Source organism: Prionailurus bengalensis, chromosome C1 (assembly GCF_016509475.1).
Source record: "Prionailurus bengalensis isolate Pbe53 chromosome C1, Fcat_Pben_1.1_paternal_pri, whole genome shotgun sequence".
Classification (NCBI taxonomy): Eukaryota; Metazoa; Chordata; class Mammalia; order Carnivora; family Felidae; genus Prionailurus; species Prionailurus bengalensis.
The window spans coordinates 35,383,285-35,401,521 of record NC_057345.1 but is presented as its reverse complement, the minus strand read 5'-3'; the positions used below and the strand labels follow the sequence as shown (position 1 = coordinate 35,401,521).

Sequence of the window (18,237 nt, the reverse complement as noted above, 5' to 3'; positions counted from 1 at the left end):
TCAGTACTTCATTCCTTTTTATTATTGACCAGTATTCTGTTGTATGGATATATATCACATTTTAGATATCCATTATTTATCAATTGATATTGGCACTTGATTTTAAATCATCTGTTTTTTCCCACCAAAGAATTATTTACATTTCATTATTCAGCATTTTGAAGGATTCCCCCCCCAAAAAAAAAACATAAAACCTACTTGTTTCCTCAGACAACTATTATGCATATTAGAGAGGTATGACCAACACTATAAAAAAGAAAAAAGTAGGCACCCACCATTCACTTGTTGGATTGACTTAGAAAAAACTGTATAGGCTCTTAGGCTTTTTAAAAATTACAGTTCTCGTGTCTCCCTCTCTCTCTGCCCCTCCCCCGTTCATGCTCTGTCTCTTTCTGTCCCAAAAATAAATAAACGTTGAAAAAAAAATTAAAAAAAAAAAATGGGGCGCCTGGGTGGCGCAGTCGGTTAAGCGTCCGACTTCAGCCAGGTCACGATCTCGCGGTCCGGGAGTTCGAGCCCCGCGTCAGGCTCTGGGCTGATGGCTCAGAGCCTGGAGCCTATTTCCGATTCTGTGTCTCCCTCTCTCTCTGCCCCTCCCCCGTTCATGCTCTGTCTCTTTCTGTCCCAAAAATAAATAAACGTTGAAAAAAAAATTTTTTTTTTTAAAAATTACAGTTCTCGGGGCACCTGGGTGACTCAGTTGAGCATCCAACTTTGGCTCAGGTCACGATCTCACAGTTCATGAGTTCAAGCCCCACATTGGGAATGCTGCTGTCAGCACAAAGCCCACTTTGGATCCTCTGTCCCCCTCTCTCTGCCCCTCCCCAGCTCGCTCTCTCGGTCTCTCTCAAAAATAAACATATTTTAAAAAAATTATAGTTCTCAGAAGTGAGAAAATTTGTTACCAAATTTGAATAGATGGTTGATTTAGGAGGTAGTGATAAGTCAGTGGCATCATTTAATTTCACATTGTCTTACAGTGTTGTTGCTTAAGTTTGGGGCTGCAGGCAAGCTCTAATTTGTCAAGAGAGGTATTCATAAATTAAAAACGGATTTATTTTCTTGATACACTCTGACAAAGATATTGAGTTCTAGATATATCTGATGTCAGAGGACTTGTGGAGTCAACTGCCATTTTGTATCAAAAGAACATTCCCTGTCTTCTTGTGGTTAATCTGAGTACTATCAAAATAAAGCTCTTCCCCAAGTATGAAGTCAAGAAGTCTAAGGGAGGCTAGAGTTCTCTCCTTTCACTGTTGGTCATGGCCATCAGAGAGAGCCTGCTTTTCTTTCCTAGGACATCGGGAAAGAAGATGGTGGTAGTGGTGGTGGTGATAATGATGATAATAGCTGCCATCATTTTTCAGATTTTATGTCAGGCATTGTGTTAAAGGCTTTATGTAATCTTTACAATAACCCTATGAAGTGGACGTTATTATATGCCATTTTACAGATGAGGAAATTGAATGAAGATTTAGTTAGAAATAAGAAATTCCAGGGGCTCCTGGGTGGTTCAGTCAGTTAAGTGTCTGACTCTTGGTTCCGCCTCAGGTCATGATCTCACAGTTCATAGGTTCCAGCCCCACATTGGGCTCTGCACTGATAGCACAAAGTCTCCTTAGGATCCCTCTCTCTCCCTCTCTCTGCAACTCCCCTGCTTGCTTGTTCTCTCTCTCCCTCTCTCTTTCTCTCTCTCTCTCAAAATAAGAAATAAACATTTTAAAAAAGAAAGAAATCCCAATAAATATTTCTTAATTGAATGAATGGGAAATCACCCAGTGACCAACTGTGATTTAAGTTTCTGTAATCAAGGGCTTTGGTATTTTCTGATGAATGTTGAGGTATAAAACAAGGATTGGCAGACTTTTTCTGTAAAGGGCAAATAGTAAACATTTTAGACTTTGCAGACCATATGGTGTTGCGTTTATTCAACTCTGCTGTTTTAGCACAAAGCATCCTAAGATATAACAAATAAGCATGGCAATGTTCCAATAAAACTTTATCTACAAAAACAAACATCAGGGCCATCCAACTGGCAGGCTGTAGTTTGCCAGCCGCACTGGAACTCTTTTTTTTCTCTACAGAGTAGCTATGATGGTACCTTGTAACACAGCTTGTTTCTTAGGATATAGCTGACTGAATTTGGAATTCTTTATATAAAAAAGAAGGGTTTTGTTATTAATTTTTTTGAGTCCATGTATCAAAATGAAATTTTAGGAAACGGGGGGGGGGTTCCTTGTATCTTAGAAAAGTTCACCATAAGATACAATTAAGTAATATCTTTTAATGCTCTGAAAATATGAACTTATTTGTAAGATCCTATCATAGACTGTAGCAGCTAGAATGTCATTTAGTCCAGTCACCTGTATTTCAGATAATGATGCTAAAAGCCAGAGGAAGAAGGATTTGTTCCATATCATTTATCTAATTAGGGACAGAGCTGGACCTTCTCCATTTACTCATCCTTTCTATTTTTCAGGAACACATTGTTCAACTGACAAATGTCTATGAAGTTTCCTTCTCTGGTCAAACCACTATTTTGGTATTTAAGGGTATCCCTGAGGCAGGAGACCATCTGAAAGAATTTATTTGCTGCAGTGGAAGATAAGACTATGCATATAAAAGGGTAACAAACAGTAGCAAACAGTATCAGATACTGAACAATTATGGCCAACAGTGTTCTAAGAATTTAGAGAAGGTAGCAGTCTCTAAGGACTGAGGTGGTCAGGACAATGTAAGAGAATAATTGGGCCTTGAAGGATGGATACAGATCAGGTATGGAAAAGGACATAAGAAGCTGGATCCTGCGTACAAAGAAGGCTGTGAACAAATACTTGGAGACAGGGTATGCAAGATTTGTTTAGGGACAGTTTGGCCCAAATTGAGGGTCCCTGTTGGAGAATATTAGGAGATAAGGCTGGAAAGTTAAGTTGGTACAATAACAGAGGGCCTTGAATACTGGGGAATTATTAAAGATTTTTTGAGAAGGGAAATGATTCAAATTCAGGATTCTGGAAAGATAACATGACAGCAGTATGCAGGAGAGATTTAAGGTAAAAGACCTAGAAAGTTAAGCAGTGTTGCACTGCTAAATTCACAAGACTCCAAAGAATAAAGGGATTGTTTCCTTTGGAATGCAGAAAGATCAATTGTGATTGTCTATTATGTAAAACAAAGGACCTAGCTCATTTATGCATCCATCAAGTACTGATATTTATGCTTTCCTGTATATTAGAGTTGGCAAGCTTAGACATTAAATTCTTAGCAGCTAGTCATACGTTTCTTAATTACAACTAGAGGGTGGAGACTGTCTCCTGCTTTCTCTTTAACCTCCCTGGGAACTAGCTGATGGCTCCATATGGGGGACTGTTAGTAAATGCCTCATCCTAGTGGTCTCTGCCAAAGAGAGCAAGGTTTGGGCATGATGGGAGCAAAGAAGAAGGAAATAGCCAGAGGTAAGGTGAAAATGAAAGCAGATGGTGATGTATTTTTCCCTCACAGCTGCTGAGTTTGGGACCTTGGGTCAGCACTGGTGTCATTAACACCATTAACACCAGTTTCTTAGAACTAGATTATATTTTTGGTTGTTAGCAGATTTTTTTCCCCTCCATTCTTCTAACTTGTAATTACACTCCAATGATTAAGGATCTTTGGTTTATAGTTGTATTAGGGCAGCTGGCTGGATAAATGAGCAGTAAAAATGTTCTTGCCCCCATTCCTATGACTCTCAGGGGTATTGTGCTCCTCCTGGCCTCAGTGAGATGGTGGGTAAAAACTAATTAAATTCAGATTTTCAAGCACTTTTGAATATGAGAATATGATACTTCCTATCTTTTTTTTTTTTTTTTAACTGAATTTCCAAAGATTGGGGCTAGGTCCTATTGGACAAACACCAAAGTTATCTTGGAAAAGGACTTTGTTTATATAGGAGAGCCGGAAACCTCTTGTTTTAAAGTTTTCTAACTTTTCATACTGCTTGTAGGAGAAAGAGATGATGATAGAATGTACATCTCCTTTGTTTTCTCCCTTTCTGAGAAAAGATGAAGTGTTTCCTTGATTGCAAAGAGAGTGTTCTGTTTTGAGGACCTCAGGCATGTTTGGTCCTAGAAAGGGAAATAGTATAAGACATTTGCTGGAGTAAGAGTCCTGCTATCCCTATAGGCAGGTTCAGAGGCAGTCTCCCCAGCAAGCTGTTCCGTCACCAGACAGTACTAACTTCGCTCCAGTGGGCCCAGATTCTACAACCTCAGTAGATTTGAAGAAAGCACAACACCTTTCCTACATGTCAAACTCATGCATTAGTGATACAGAGGCATTACATGTGGTGGAAAAGAATGTTGCTGGTAGAAAGAGCATGTACTCGAAATTAAAGTCCAGAGATTTTGGAATTTAGTTTTGAGACAAACCAGCTATATGACCTTGAGCAAATCACTTTATTTCTCTAAACCTCAGTTTCCCTGAATGAAACTGGCTTAGTTGTCCTTTAAAGACACCACCACTGCGCCCCTCCCCCTAAAATTCCTGTTTTACTTCTAAACGACATGTGTTTTTAATAATTCATACGTAAAAGGTGTTTGTGCCAAATATTTAATAAGAAAATCATGTAGCTTTTCTCCAATGTTATGTTGTTTTCTTTTGAGTACTAGTGAAGGTTTTTCACTGTAAGTGTAATGATAATATTAAAACAAACTTCTAAAGGATTTCTTTTAAAATGGGATAAAATGTTTGCACATTCCTCTTGTTTAAGTTTAGACATTTATATCTGATAAGACAAGGACTTAAATCAAAACCTCAAAGATCATGCTTGGCCAAATCTGTGTTTCTGGGACTCCAGATGATGAGAAATAGGTTTATGCCCTTGATTGTTTTCCCAAAGATATGCAAAGTCTTGAAGTACTGTTTATCTAAATTAGTATCCCCAGTGCTACTAACCAACTATACTTCCTAAAGTATTTCTCTAATTTGCAGTATTTTGTGGGAAGGGTTGAGAGGGACTTGGGGACATCAGAATCAACAAACTTTCCCAAGGTATCTTGTCCAGCCTAGGCACTGAGACTTTTTTTTCTTACTCCTCTGTACTTTTAATTCTCACTTCTATAAAGTGATGTAGATAGGTTATTTGTAAAGAAACTCTCATGTTGGTATTCTTAAGCCTTTTCTTTTGGACTGGCTATAGACTTCAGAGAAAAATCTTCCAATCTCCTTTCGATGTGGGTAAAAGCTGTGCTACCAATTCCTGATCATTTCTGGGCTTCTGCAGTCCAAATAGGTTGCTCCTTAGCTTTCCTTATGCCTGGTCTAGGATTCAGCTTTCTTAAATGTGCTAAATCTGCTACCACCATCCTGCTTTCCAGCTTCCAAAATTTTTTTTACTGTCCTCCCTTCTCCTAATCTTTGTCCTTGGAGTTTATACCCTTTAGAAAAACGATGAGGATAACAACAAAAACCCTTCCCTATCACTTTAATGAGCTTTCAAAAGGAATAGGGCTTAATACCTGTTTTTAATCTGCTGTCTTTACCTAGAAGCCTGTTTCCTTCATTTTAGTCACTCAATTCCCTCCCTCCCTCCCTCTTTCTCTTTTTCTTCTTTCTCTTGATTTCTTTCTTCGGTCTAGTCCCTGTGGTCTGTTACTTCAGGCATTTCCCTCCATATCCTCACTCATTGTCCTTTTCCTTTTTCTGCCCTCATAAACCCTCTAACATCTATTTTGTCTGCTCCTACATCCTTTTTATTAAAGTCTTCAGGAAAAATATTATGCAGTGTTGTAAATTGGCACCACTATAAGTTCATGGTTCCGATTGTAGCTGAACCCTTAGAACCACTCTGCAGCCTTACACTTCTCCTGGACCACCTTTCCACTTCTCTCAGCAGTAATTCTCAACCATCACCACCTCCCTTAGAAAATTACTTGGCCTATTCCTTCTTAGCTCTTAGCTAAGGCTAAGCGAGAAAATCGGGCTAACAGATACTGATTTGCCCAGCATATACCCATACCCGTAATTTATCTTTACTCAGACCCACCTTCAGTTCCTTTTCTCTAGCCTTAGAGGAAGAAGTTTCCTTCCTCCTGTTTAAGACTGATCCCTTCACTTACACCTTTTGCCCCATTTTCCTGTTTCCCTTGGAACCTTACTCTATGAGTTTTTCCAGCACTCTCCCAAATTTTCAACTTTGCTTTCTACTACTTTCCCCTACACCTATAAATACATTGCTTGTGGGGCGCCTATGTGGCTCAGTTGGTTGAGTGTCCAGCTCTTGATTTGGGCTCAGGTCATGATCTCACAGTCCATGCTGAACATGGATTCTGCTTAAGGTTCTCTCTCTCTCTGCCCCTCTCCCTCGCTCGCACTCTCTCTCTCTCAAATAAAAAGTAAAAAAAAAAAGAAGAAGAAAAGAACACATTGCTTGTAAGATAAGGCACAAATTATCTAATAATAGCCCTCAGTCATCTAACCATACGTATTCCTTTCAGCCTAATCTCACCATTCCCCTCACTACAAGCCATACTCAACACTCTACCCTATAAATGATGGAGAGTTGCTTATAGTTCACTGACTTCTGCATTCTTTTTCATGCCTCTCTCCTTTTGTGGTCATCATTCCTAGTACTCCGTCAGCCAGTTACCCTTCTCTACCTGGCTTGTTTTATTATTATTATTATTTTTTTTTTTGACATCCAAACACACCGTGGCTTTATTATTTCAACAAACTCCAAAAGCACATTTCCTGGACCTGCACTAGAGGCAGGCGCCCAGAGGCAGCGAGGAAGGGATGCTCCTTCTTCCAGCGCAGGTGGGGACGCCTCCTCTATGATGGGGAGAGCATACGGGAAGTTTAGGATGACAATAAGGAGGCAGAGGACAGCGATGGTTATGGTGCAGGCGGTGCGAGAGGTATAGGCAAGTCCACGAGGCCGCGAAGGCTCATTTGAGGTGATAGAGGGCCTTGCCCTGCATACGATGCTGGATTTCGCCCGTCAGAACATGAGCTGCAGGGCCTTGTGGATGGCGTGCTCCGTGTATTTCTGCTTGGTGAAGTCCTGGATGATGATGCTGTGCTCTGACTCCTGGGAGCCGATGGTGAAGCAGCACTTGAGAAGCTTCTCAGTGTGACTCAACATCTCCTGGTCCTCCTGGCTGGTAAAGCCCTCCACCCCTGACAGAGTGCTGGAGAAGGCAGCATCCAGCATGGACACCTGGGAGAGCCACAGAGCCTTCTCCACACTGGCCTCTGTGACAAAGGGCTGCAGCTTCATCTTGCTAAGGACCTCAGGGATATGCACGATGGCCTCTAGCTGCCACATGGTGATGGGCACAGAGCCCGACGCAGGGCTCGAACTCACGAACTGCAAGATCATGACCTGAGCCGAAGTTGGACGCTTAACCAACTGAGCCACTCAGGTGCCCTGTGTTATTGTAGCTTCATCTTGTGCCTCTCCCCACCTTGGTTTCTGTGCTTTATCAGTGCTGGGCAATGTTAGTTCCTCACACTCACCAGTCTGCGTCAAGGTCTTGACACCTACTGTTTTCTCTGCCAGAGTGCCTGTTTTTCCACCCCTTTCTCCTGGTTAACTCCTGCTCTTCTTTCAAGTCTAAGCTTAAAGGGAAGTTTCCATCACCTTCCAACCTGGGCAAGGTCCCTCACTATATGCTTCCATAGCATTCTTTGCTTACCATTCAGTTATTGCACACTTATAACAATTCATTTCCATCAAACTGTACACTTCATGCAACTTTCACGTCCATTTTCTTCACTGCTGTGTCCCAAATGTTTGGCACATAGTAGGTATTCAATGAATGTAAGCTAGAGACTGTTGCCTGGAAGAGCGAATTGATTACTTTTAACATGGACTAAAATAATTTATTTTGTTTTTCTGTCAGTACAATGAGGAGCAGCACTTAGAACTCTCTGGGTCCCTGGGTGGCTCAGTTGGTTAAGTGTCTGACTTTGACTCAGGTCATGATCTCAAGCCCCGTGTCGGGCTCTGTGCTGACAACGCAGAGCCTGGAACCTGCTTCAGATTCCGTGTCTCCTTCTTTGCCCCTTCCCCCCCACCTCTCTCTCTCTCTCTCTCTCTCTCTCTCTCTCTCTCTCTCAATCTCTCTCTCTCAAATATAAATAAACATTAAAAGTTTAAAACAAAACAAAACAAAAGAACTCTTCCAACCCTGGAAGTCTCTGATGCACTTGAGTCCAGGGCTTTCACTTCAGTACAACTGCTTTTCTTGGATGGAGCCTGAGCACCAAGAGTGCCATAGCCCACTCTGCTGCACAGGCAGACCTTTGGTTTGGAACTCCATGTGCACACCTGATGATCATCAGTCTGTCATTCCTGCCACTTACAGTGCCACCAAGATCTGACATTTGGGGTGGTGTGGCAAGTGCGTGCCTTCCTATTAAATAGCTACCAGGTAGCTATGCAACTGAATTCTTGCCCCAAAATCTGTCTCATTAGAATTATAGATAGAATTATAGATAGTTACTTCTAAGAAACCTTGGTCTCTAGTTTCTTTTAAACTCTAATGATTATGTATGCAGCTGTGGTGGAGCAGCCCCCAGGTCTGTGCCCACTGTCTCCCCCTGCCCCGCTTTCTTCCTGCACTTCCCACTCTTTCCCCCACCCTCCCAGTGCTGCCTACCCCCAGGAGCTCAGGTGGTGAATACTTATTCTGGGAAACAGAAAAGTACTTCTTGGGCAAAAAGTATGCCTCTTGGGGCGCCTGGGTGGCTCAGTTGGTTGAGTGTCTGACTTCGGCTCAGGTTGTGGTCTCATAATTCATAATGCAGAGTTCGAGCCCTGCACCAGGCTCTGTACTGACAGCTTGCTCAGAGCCTGGAGCCTGCTTCAGATTCTGTGTCTCCTTCTCTCTCTGCCCCTCCCCCACTCATGTACTGTCTCACTCTGTCTCTCAAAAATAAATAAATGTAAAATAAAAATAAAAAGTATGCCTCCCAAGTTCAAGTGCCACCTAAATGATGATGATGTCACTGGCTCCGCGAAGAGTGAAGGGAGAAATCTTTTGGAAGAGGATTCAGATGAAGAAGAGTACTTTTTTCTAAAGGGACCATCTGAACCAAGATTTAGACCTAGAAGTGATACAATTAAGTATATTCAGAATCAGGTGGCTGAAGTTATTGATGTCATGCAAGAAAATAGTACAAAGATTAAAGAATCCTGTTATATCATTTAATCCCTCTCTCCATCCTCTGTGTGATATAGAAAACTTATCAGGTAATGCAGTTGTTTTTAGCAGCATATCCACACAGTTTCAAAGGCAAATGTGATGGCGTGGATGCAGAATAAAAGCCATCATGGCGTTGGTTGCTGTTATCCTTTTGCTAATGAGTATCATTTTTTTAATGTTTATTTATTTTTGAGAGAGACAGAGTGCAAGCAGGGGTGGGGCAAAGAGAGAGGGAGATAGTCTGAAGCAGGCTCCAGGCTCTGAGCTGTCAGCATAGAGCCCGATGTGGAGCTCAAACCCATGAACCGTGAGATCATGACTTGAGCCGAAGTCGGATGCTTAACTGACTGAGCCGTCTACATGCCCCTAATTATCATTCTTATAGTCGTGAAATATCATACTTGATTTGGTGACAGAGATTTTCATTAAACAAAATCTGAATAGCAATAATAAAAGATTGCTGCATAATTTAAATGAAACCTATGTATATAACTTTCAAAACTTCTTTTTCAAGAAAATAAGAGGCAAGTATCACTTCAAATGGGATCACTGAGAATGTCCAGTTATCTTCTTCCCTTCTAACAGAAGGGAAGTTTTCAGTAACTATGGTTAAGACAAAAATAACCAGCCTCTATTTTGCCATGTTTCAAGGATCTAGTTTGAAACTGGATACTTGCCAGTTGGTTGTATATGTAATTAAACCATATATTAATATTTCATCCTGTTATTATAAGGACTTACATTATCACATTGACATGAGGATCAGGCTGGTGGTCCAGAAGCCCCTGTAGAGTACCAGATTATCAGGCTAAAAAACATGTATTGCCATTCCATCAATATTTTCAAGATTCTTCTCACATTACAATTGCTTTGCCATTGCAGTTGTAATTTCCACATGTTTATGGGTGTAACAAAAGCTAAATGTTGTTGGGGCACCTGGGTGGCTCCATTGGTTAAGCATCCAACTTTTGGTTTCAGCTCAGGTCATGATCTCATGTTTCCTGAGATTGAGCCCCACATCAGGCTCTGCACTGACAGGGCAGAGCCTGCTTGGGATTCTGTCTCTCACCCCCTCCTTCCCCCCCCCCCCCCCCGCATCTCTCTCTGCCCCTCCCCTGTTCATGCTTTCCCTCTCTCTAAAAATAAATAACTTTAAAATTTTATTTAATAAAAATAAAGCTAAACGTTGTAATGTCAGCTACAACTAAACCATTCCAGTAAACATATTTTTTACTTTAAAACCAAAAAACAAAACAAAAATACGTAATGATTAAACAATAAGGAATTTGTTCTGACTCTTCTAGCCGGAGAAAAGACACTTCTTTATTGGAATATATTTAAGATTACCAAATAAAGTAGAAGGTGATTGTTTGAAGGTCTTTAAATAGAGTGGGAGGTTTTCACAATGTTGCATTGAACACTTAGAGATGGCTAAGTTATCATAGGAGACTTTTATCCTCATTGGAAGTGTTGCTTCTGGTTCTTATGAGTCATTGTTTCAAGCTTTAGTTCCCCTGGCATCTGAATTCAGGAGCCATCCTTGACATTTCCTTTACCTGTTAACATTCATATTTATGCAAAGAGAAGCATATGTTAGAAATAAGTTTCTCTTGTATTTTGAATTTTTGCTTAACTGAGTCTTCTTCATTCTATTCCCATTCCTTGCTCTTCTCCTGTTCTCACACTTTGGAGTCGGAAAAAAGTCATTCTGTGCAGCCATGTAAACTGTTAGGACATACTCAGTTTAGATTAGTGGACGCTTTCTTTCTTCACTGGGTCAGTGTGGAGTGTCTCATAGTAGACACCTGTTTTTCCAGTAGGCTGGAAGTCCTTCAGGTCCCATTCACAGCAATTCCGGAAGTCTAATAGTGTATCCACATGGAATGTCAAGATAAATTTCAATTTTTTAACACACACCAACTATAAACTGCGCCTTTACCTGTCTATCAGCCTTTTTCTACTCTTCTATGAGTATGTCAGGAAATAAATAGAATGCCCAGTTGGCCTTTGCTAAAACTTAGGCAGTGAGCAAGATAAAAAAACAGCTTCTTTCCTCCTGTACACATAATGGTTCTATGGATGAGGAAGAAGGGAACAGGCCCCAAGAACTTTTGACATTACCCTGAGCCTAAGGACCTTTGCCCTCATTCTGTAGATTTAAAGGAAATGAGTGTTTGAAATCCCTTGAGATCTTTTAGAGGGAAATTACAGATCCTTTTATCAACTAAAGAGACTCGGGCCTTTTTAGAGTCATTAGGAGCTTTGGATATTTAAAATCTTAAGTTTATTCTGCCAGGGAGCAAATTGGTATGATTTTAATGACAGTAATTACTTGTTTTGTTAAGTATTTATTTCATCCTTTGTGGAGTATTTCCTTCTTTCTGGACTGCCTTTCTGAACAGCTTTTTTATTTCCTAGCTTTTAGTTCTCCAGATGTTCTGTACAGTGTTGGTGACACACATAGTTCTATGTTCAGTTTTCTTTCAATGAAAGTAAAGCTCAGAAAAATCTTAACCTGCATAATAATGACCAGTGTTTGCATGGTAGTTTTCCTTAATAGTTTCCTTAGAGATCTTAAAGCTTTGTCCCTGACACACAGTACTTCCAAGTTGTTAATATTAGGAGAAATTTGGGGTAAATAAATATTGAAACACAGGTACACAGCTTGTATCTTCAGCTCCTAGACATTTAAAAGTGATCTTACCAGGGATACCTGGGTGGCTCAGTTGGTTAGGTATCTGACTTCAGCTCAGGTCATGATCTCACGGTTTGTGAGTTTGAGTCCCACGTTGGGCCCTGTGCTGACAGCTCAGAGCCTGGAGCCTGTTTCAGACTCTGTGTCTCCCTCTCTCTGCCTCTCCCCCATTTGCACTCCGTTTCGCTCTCTCTCAAAAATAAATAAACATTAAAAAATAATTTTTAATAAATAAATAAATAAATAAATAAATAAATAAATAAATAAATAAATATTATCTTCCCAGAGGAGGCAGCTGCTTCTTTGGAAGCATTTCTTAATATATGCTTTCCTGTTCTCCCAGAATGTATGAGAAAACTTGGAAGCAGGATGATAAAGAGGCTTGTCTTAGGTCAATGCTGAGAACCTCATTCCTTAACACATTTATTTTTGAATGGTACTAGTAGCTAATAAACTTTTAAGTAGGATATTTAGCAAGTACAAAAACAGGGATTTTTGATCCTAACAAAGCATTCTGCCTCTTTGCCCCAAATTTAAATGTGAAACTGTTTGGAGCAGGACTTCATCTATATAGAATTCCTAGGATTATATATCTAGAAAAGAAAGAAGTTGGTAGACAGATGAGACTTAAGATAGTACAAAAGTTTTAGAGTCACACATACCTAAGTTTTAATCGCAGTTCTTTTATTATCTACCTCTGTAACCTAGAAAAGTTTCTTTAATGTAACATTGTCAACTATACTTTAATTTTTAAAAAGTTGAAGAAATAATACCAATCCTTCACAAAGTCTTCCAGAAACTAAAAGAGGAGGAAACAGTTTCCAACTTACTCTAAATTTTTTTTTTTAGGGGCGCCTGAGTGGCTTAGTTGGTTAAGCATCTGACTTTGGCTCAGGTCACCATCTCACAGCTTGTGGGTTCAAGCCCTGCGTTGGGCTCTGTGCTGACACCTCAAAGCCTGGAGCCTACTTCAGATTCTGTGTTCCCTTCCCTCTCTGCCCCTCCCCACTCGTTCTCTCTGTCCCCACCCCCTTTCTCAAAAATAAATCAAAAACATCTTAAAAAATAAAATAAAAAACTTTTAAGACCTAAAATTACAACTGTTTCTAAATGTCTTATTCATTTCCATTTATTGTTTTCTTACTTTATGTTATACAAATCCAAAGGATCTTCCTGACCTGAAGCATTCAGTCGATTACCCAGATTTTGCTGGTGCCTCTTTGAGGTTTTTAGCTTTATTTGTTTTGTTTTAAAACATCAATCCTTGGGGCGCCTGGGTGGCTCATTCGGCTGAGCGTCTGACTTCGGCTCAGGTCATGAGCTCACAGTTCGTGAGTTCAAGCCCCGCGTTGGGCTCTGTACTGACGGCTCGGAGCCTGGAGCCTGCTTTGGATTCTGTGTCTCCTCTCTCTGCCCCTCCCCCGCTCATGCTCTGTCTCTTAAAAATAAAAAAATATTAAAAAATTAAAAAAATAAAATATCAATCCTTATTTCTGCTATTATCAAAAATAATAAAATGAAGTAAGGAAACCACCTTTTTGACAATTTATTTTTTTTTTCAATGTTTTTATTTTATTTTTGGGACAGAGAGAGACAGAGCATGAACGGGGGAGGGGCAGAGAGAGAGGGAGACACAGAATTGGAAACCGGCTCCAGGCTCTGAGCCATCAGCCCAGAGCCTGACGCGGGGCTTGAACTCGCAGACCGCGAGATCGTGACCTGGCTGAAGTCAGACGCTCAACCGACTGCGCCACCCAGGCGCCCCACCTTTTTGACAATTTAAATGTCATTAGTCTCCAAGATTTACATTCATTACAAATTCAGTCTAAAAGAAAAATCTCTGAATCACCCATTTCTGTTCTTCATTATAGTCCAAATTTGTAAGTAAATCTCTAGCCTTAAGTATACCAGCTAAATTTTTGGAATTTTTTTTCTAAAAAATGGAAGAATTTTATTTGTTTTACCTACTGTAAAGGGATGAGAGTAAAAAGCTGACAAACATTTATAAACTATAAAATGCTATATGAAATACTGCCATATATGACAGGGATTGATAAGTTTAGATGATGGTTGTTCAGACTTTTATTTATTCGAACTTTTAAGTTATTCCTTTCCTGTCTGTATAATACAAGTTGACCTCAGCTATAAAAATGAGAGTAATATGTCTACCTCATGAGGTGATTATGAGGATTAAATAATATAGATAGAGTGTATTAAATGATTCAAGGAATTTGTAAACCAAGGGACTAAACAGGAGAGTGCAACTTTCCAGATTGGTTAGATCAAGGGAAAGAATTATCAGGGTGTGGACTTCAAATGAAACCCTGGTACCACAAGGTAACCACATTCGCATTTGTAAAATTCTGTGTCCTCAGGAATTTCTTAGAACTCAAGAATCTCAAATTGGAAAGTACCTTCTACTTTCTTCAACCTCATTGTATACATTAATTGGCTTGTGGGGATGGGGAGGCAGGTTATGAGTATGGGGTCCTAAGTCTGACAACTTCTGTTGCTCTTTTAGAAGCATTTTGTTACCGCTTCTCCCAGTCTCCCAAAAGAGTGGAAGCCCGGGGTGGTGCACCTTAACTTATTTGATAAATTGCTTCTAGAGTATCTAGATCCCGTGAGAATAACTTTCCTTAAAAGTATAAGCCAGCTGGGGCACCTAGGTGACTCAGTCGGTTGAGTGTCCAACTTCGGCTCAGGTCACGATCTCACAGTGTGAGTTCGAGCCCTGCATCAGGCTCTGTGCTGACAGCTCAGAGCCTGGAGCCTGCTTCGGATTCTGTCTCCTTCTCTCTCTGCCCCTCCCCACTTGTGCCCTGTCTCTCTCTCTCAAAAATTAATAAATGTAAAAAAAAAAAAAAATTTTTTTTTTTTTTTTTAAGTATAAACCAGTCAAAGCACAGTAACACAATGTAGAAGAAAGGTAATAATCAGGTATCTGTGATTGGAATCTCAATTTTTCTACCCTGCTTCTTCCCTCCTGTCTTTCAGCTGTCTGTTGTTATTAAATAAAATGACCTTGGACATTATAAGCATGGCATTTCTTAAGGCTCAAACCAAAATGTCAAACTAAAATAGACAGCAACTAAACAAATACCTTAATCTGACCTAATTTATTCATTTGTTTATTCAACAGCTGTTTATTAAATACACTGTGTGAGGTACAATGCTAAATGGTAAGGGTATAAAGATAAATCTCTGGAAAAAAAAAAAAAAGATAAATCTCTGCCCTCAGGGAACTTCCAGTCTGTTGGGAGAGAGAGCCAAGTAAGGAAGCTGTTACCTTACTGGATGATAACTTAACTGATAGAGATGGGCACCAAGTGCTGTGGGAGCAGGAACTTGAGTTGTCAGTGAAGGTTTCCTGGAGGAAGTATATCTGGGGAAAGTCCTGATGAATACATAAGAGTAGGGAGTTAGGGAGTATTCACAGAATTTTACTTCATTTTCTGTGGAAATGGAATAATACATACCAGATCATGAAGAAAGCATGGCTGAAATATGGCCTGCAGAAAGTGGGGCAGTTGGAGTAAAAGCAAGAAAATGTTAATCATAAGAATTGTGAGTTGGAATTTGTGATAGAAGAAGGTGACTTGTCAGTGATTTGATAGTTCACCTAAAGGCCTCATAAAGTGTGAGATAGAGTTTCTATAAAGAGAAGACCTTTTCTATGGTAGGAGTAGAGCTAGTATTCACCATGTTGGCCAGAGTAGGGTGTGAGCAGCATGGCTCTGACCCTTATAAACTTTTTAAATTTTTTTTTATATTTACTTATTTTTGAGAGACAGAGAGAGATAGAGTATGAGCAGGGGTGGGGCAGAGAGGGAGGGAGACACAGAATCCAAAGCAGGCTCCAGGCTCCGAGCTGTCAGCACAGAGCCCGATGCGGGGCTCAAACCCACGGACCGTGAGATCATGACCTAAGCCGAAGTCGGACGCTTAACCGACTGAGCCACCCAGGCGCCCCTTTAAATTTTTGTAAATGTTTATTTATTTTTGAGACAGAGAGAGACAGAGCATGAACGGGGGAGGGTCAGAGAGAGAGGGAGACACAGAATCCGAAGCAGGCTCCAGGCTCTGAGCTGTCAGCATAGAGCCCAACGCAGGGCTCGAACTCATGGACCGTGAGATCATGACCTGAGCTGAAGTCGGATGCTCAACAGACTGAGCCACCCAGGTGCCCCTCGCTTATAAACTTTTTAATGCCTACTACCTAATAATAGGATAGAACCACGTTACTTGATTGTGAACCCTTTCTCTTATTGTTTTTGCAGGCACCCTAGAATACATTTCCACACAGGCCTTGTGGATGCCCATCTCTACTGCTTGAAAAAATACGTTGTGGACTTCCTAATGGAAAATAAGTAAGGAAGAGGGAGGTAGAGTCAAACTCACAGTGTGTAAACTACCTTGATTCTTAGTTAACAGTTTTAAACCCTGATAATGTTAGATAACTTGTTTATATAAGTAATAGTTGATTCTCACCTTTGTTTTAAAAATAAAATTGTGTTATTAGCATACTGTTATTTTTGTCTGTATCACAGAGTCCCTGCTTGTATTTGGGGGGCCAGTGTTACAATAAGCCAACAGAATATTTTTGTAATACTAATCATAACATATGGTGCCTCTTTCTGCATAGTTCCAGGTTCTTCTTCCTTCTGCAAGATTGAGCTCCCTAGCTCTAGTGCTATTTGTCTCCAAGCAGGTATCCTTCCCCTAGGCAATTATCCTACAGATGGGCCCTCTTAGCAAGGTTTCAGAGACTTAGCCAAGAAGAGTGGAGAAAAACAAGTTTCCCTCCAATTTTGGAAAAGTCCATCTCACTGGGTGAATGTTTATGAATGCAGAAAAAACAAATTTGGTACTTTTTCTGATTTTCCTTTGAGTATAGAACTATGGTCCTTAAATACTCTCCACAGACTATATCTGGCAGATCACAGGACTTAGGTTTCCAGGGAAAAAAACTCCTCTGAGGTTGATCTCAAAGATTTTTTATAGTAAGTGCACTTAGAGTCCTCAGAGGAACAGGTAGGAAAAGATTTAAGAGGAGGAGAGGAGCAGCTAGTCTCCCTTGATGGCTGCGGGATAAGTTTCTGCCTTGAATAGCACTGGTGGACTGGAAAGCAAGTGGGCTAGTACCACAGCACCAAGTTCCCTCAGACCAGCTGAGGAAGAAAGTCTGAGAACCTGAGTTTAAAAACACTAGCATGCTTTTGGCTGATAGACTTGGATATATACAGGAATATTAAGGGGAAGGGGAATTTTTCCTCCGTGCCCAGTATATTTCTTGCTTCCTAACCCTTATCCCCACAACACCTGGTAAACCTCTACAGGAATACCCATTTAGAACCAATGGTAAAAGAAATCATTTGGATTCCTAGAAAACTTTGTCAGGGATTGTCATTTCTCTATTTCCCCACCTTAGGACACTTTTGCCTTGCTCCCCTCTAACTTATTATTGTGTTTGATCATTCAATCAACAAATATTTATTAAGCACCTGTTATGAGGCAGGCATTGTGTTAGATCAACTGTGGGACCAATGGTAAATAAGCAGAAATAGGCCCTGCCCTCAGGAAATTTACAGCCTAAGCTCCACAGTAGATTGCAGAGCTTTGCTTTTTATTTTTTTTTTTATTTTTTATTTTTTTTTTTTTTAATTTTTAACGTTTATTTATTTTTGAGACAGAGAGAGACAGAGCATGAACAGGGGAGGGTCAGAGAGAGGGAGACACAGAATCTGAAACAGGCTCCAGGCTCTGAGCTGTCAGCACAGAGCCCGACGCGGGGCTCGAACTCACGGACGGCGAGATCATGACCTGAGCCAAAGTCGGCCGCTTAACCGACTGAGCCACCCAGGCGCCCCAGAGCTTTGCTTTTTAATTTTTTTTTTCAACGTTTTTTTATTTATTTTGGGACAGAGAGAGACAGAGCATGAACGGGGGAGGGGTGGAGAGAGAGGGAGACACAGAATCGGAAACAGGCTCCAGGCTCCGAGCCATCAGCCCAGAGCCCGATGCGGGGCTCGAACCCACGGACCGCGAGATCATGACCTAGCTGAAGTCGGACGCCTAACCGACTGCGCCACCGAGGCGCCCCGAGAGCTTTGCTTTTTAAATAGCAAAGAGACTTGGGGCACCTGAGTGGCTCAGTCAGTTAAGTGTCTGGCCCTTGGTTTCGGCTTAGATCATGATCTGACAGTTCATGGGTTTGAGTCCCACATTGGACTCCGCAATGACAATGTGGACCCTGGTTGGGATTCTCTCTCTCTTTCTCTCGCTCTCAAAATAAATAAATAAAACTTTAAAAATAAATAAAAATAAAAATATTAAATAGCAAAGGACATGCTGCCA

The 18,237-nt window shown here is 40.7% G+C and overlaps 1 protein-coding gene and 1 pseudogene across 3 annotated transcripts in view; both read left to right on the top strand.

The window, feature by feature from the left end:
* EIF2B3 (eukaryotic translation initiation factor 2B subunit gamma) overlaps positions 1 to 18,237 on the top strand; it is a 124,425-nt gene that overhangs the window by 65,054 nt on the left and 41,134 nt on the right. For 2 of the 3 annotated variants that reach the window (XM_043574774.1, XM_043574776.1), the window contains exon 6: positions 16,161 to 16,250. The exons of the other annotated variant lie outside the window; for it this stretch is intronic. In XM_043574774.1, coding sequence (XP_043430709.1) covers positions 16,161 to 16,250 — 90 coding nt within the window. The remainder of the gene's footprint in view (positions 1 to 16,160; positions 16,251 to 18,237) is intronic. 3 annotated transcript variants of the gene reach the window in all.
* Positions 8,891 to 9,417, top strand: LOC122480416 (annotated as a pseudogene).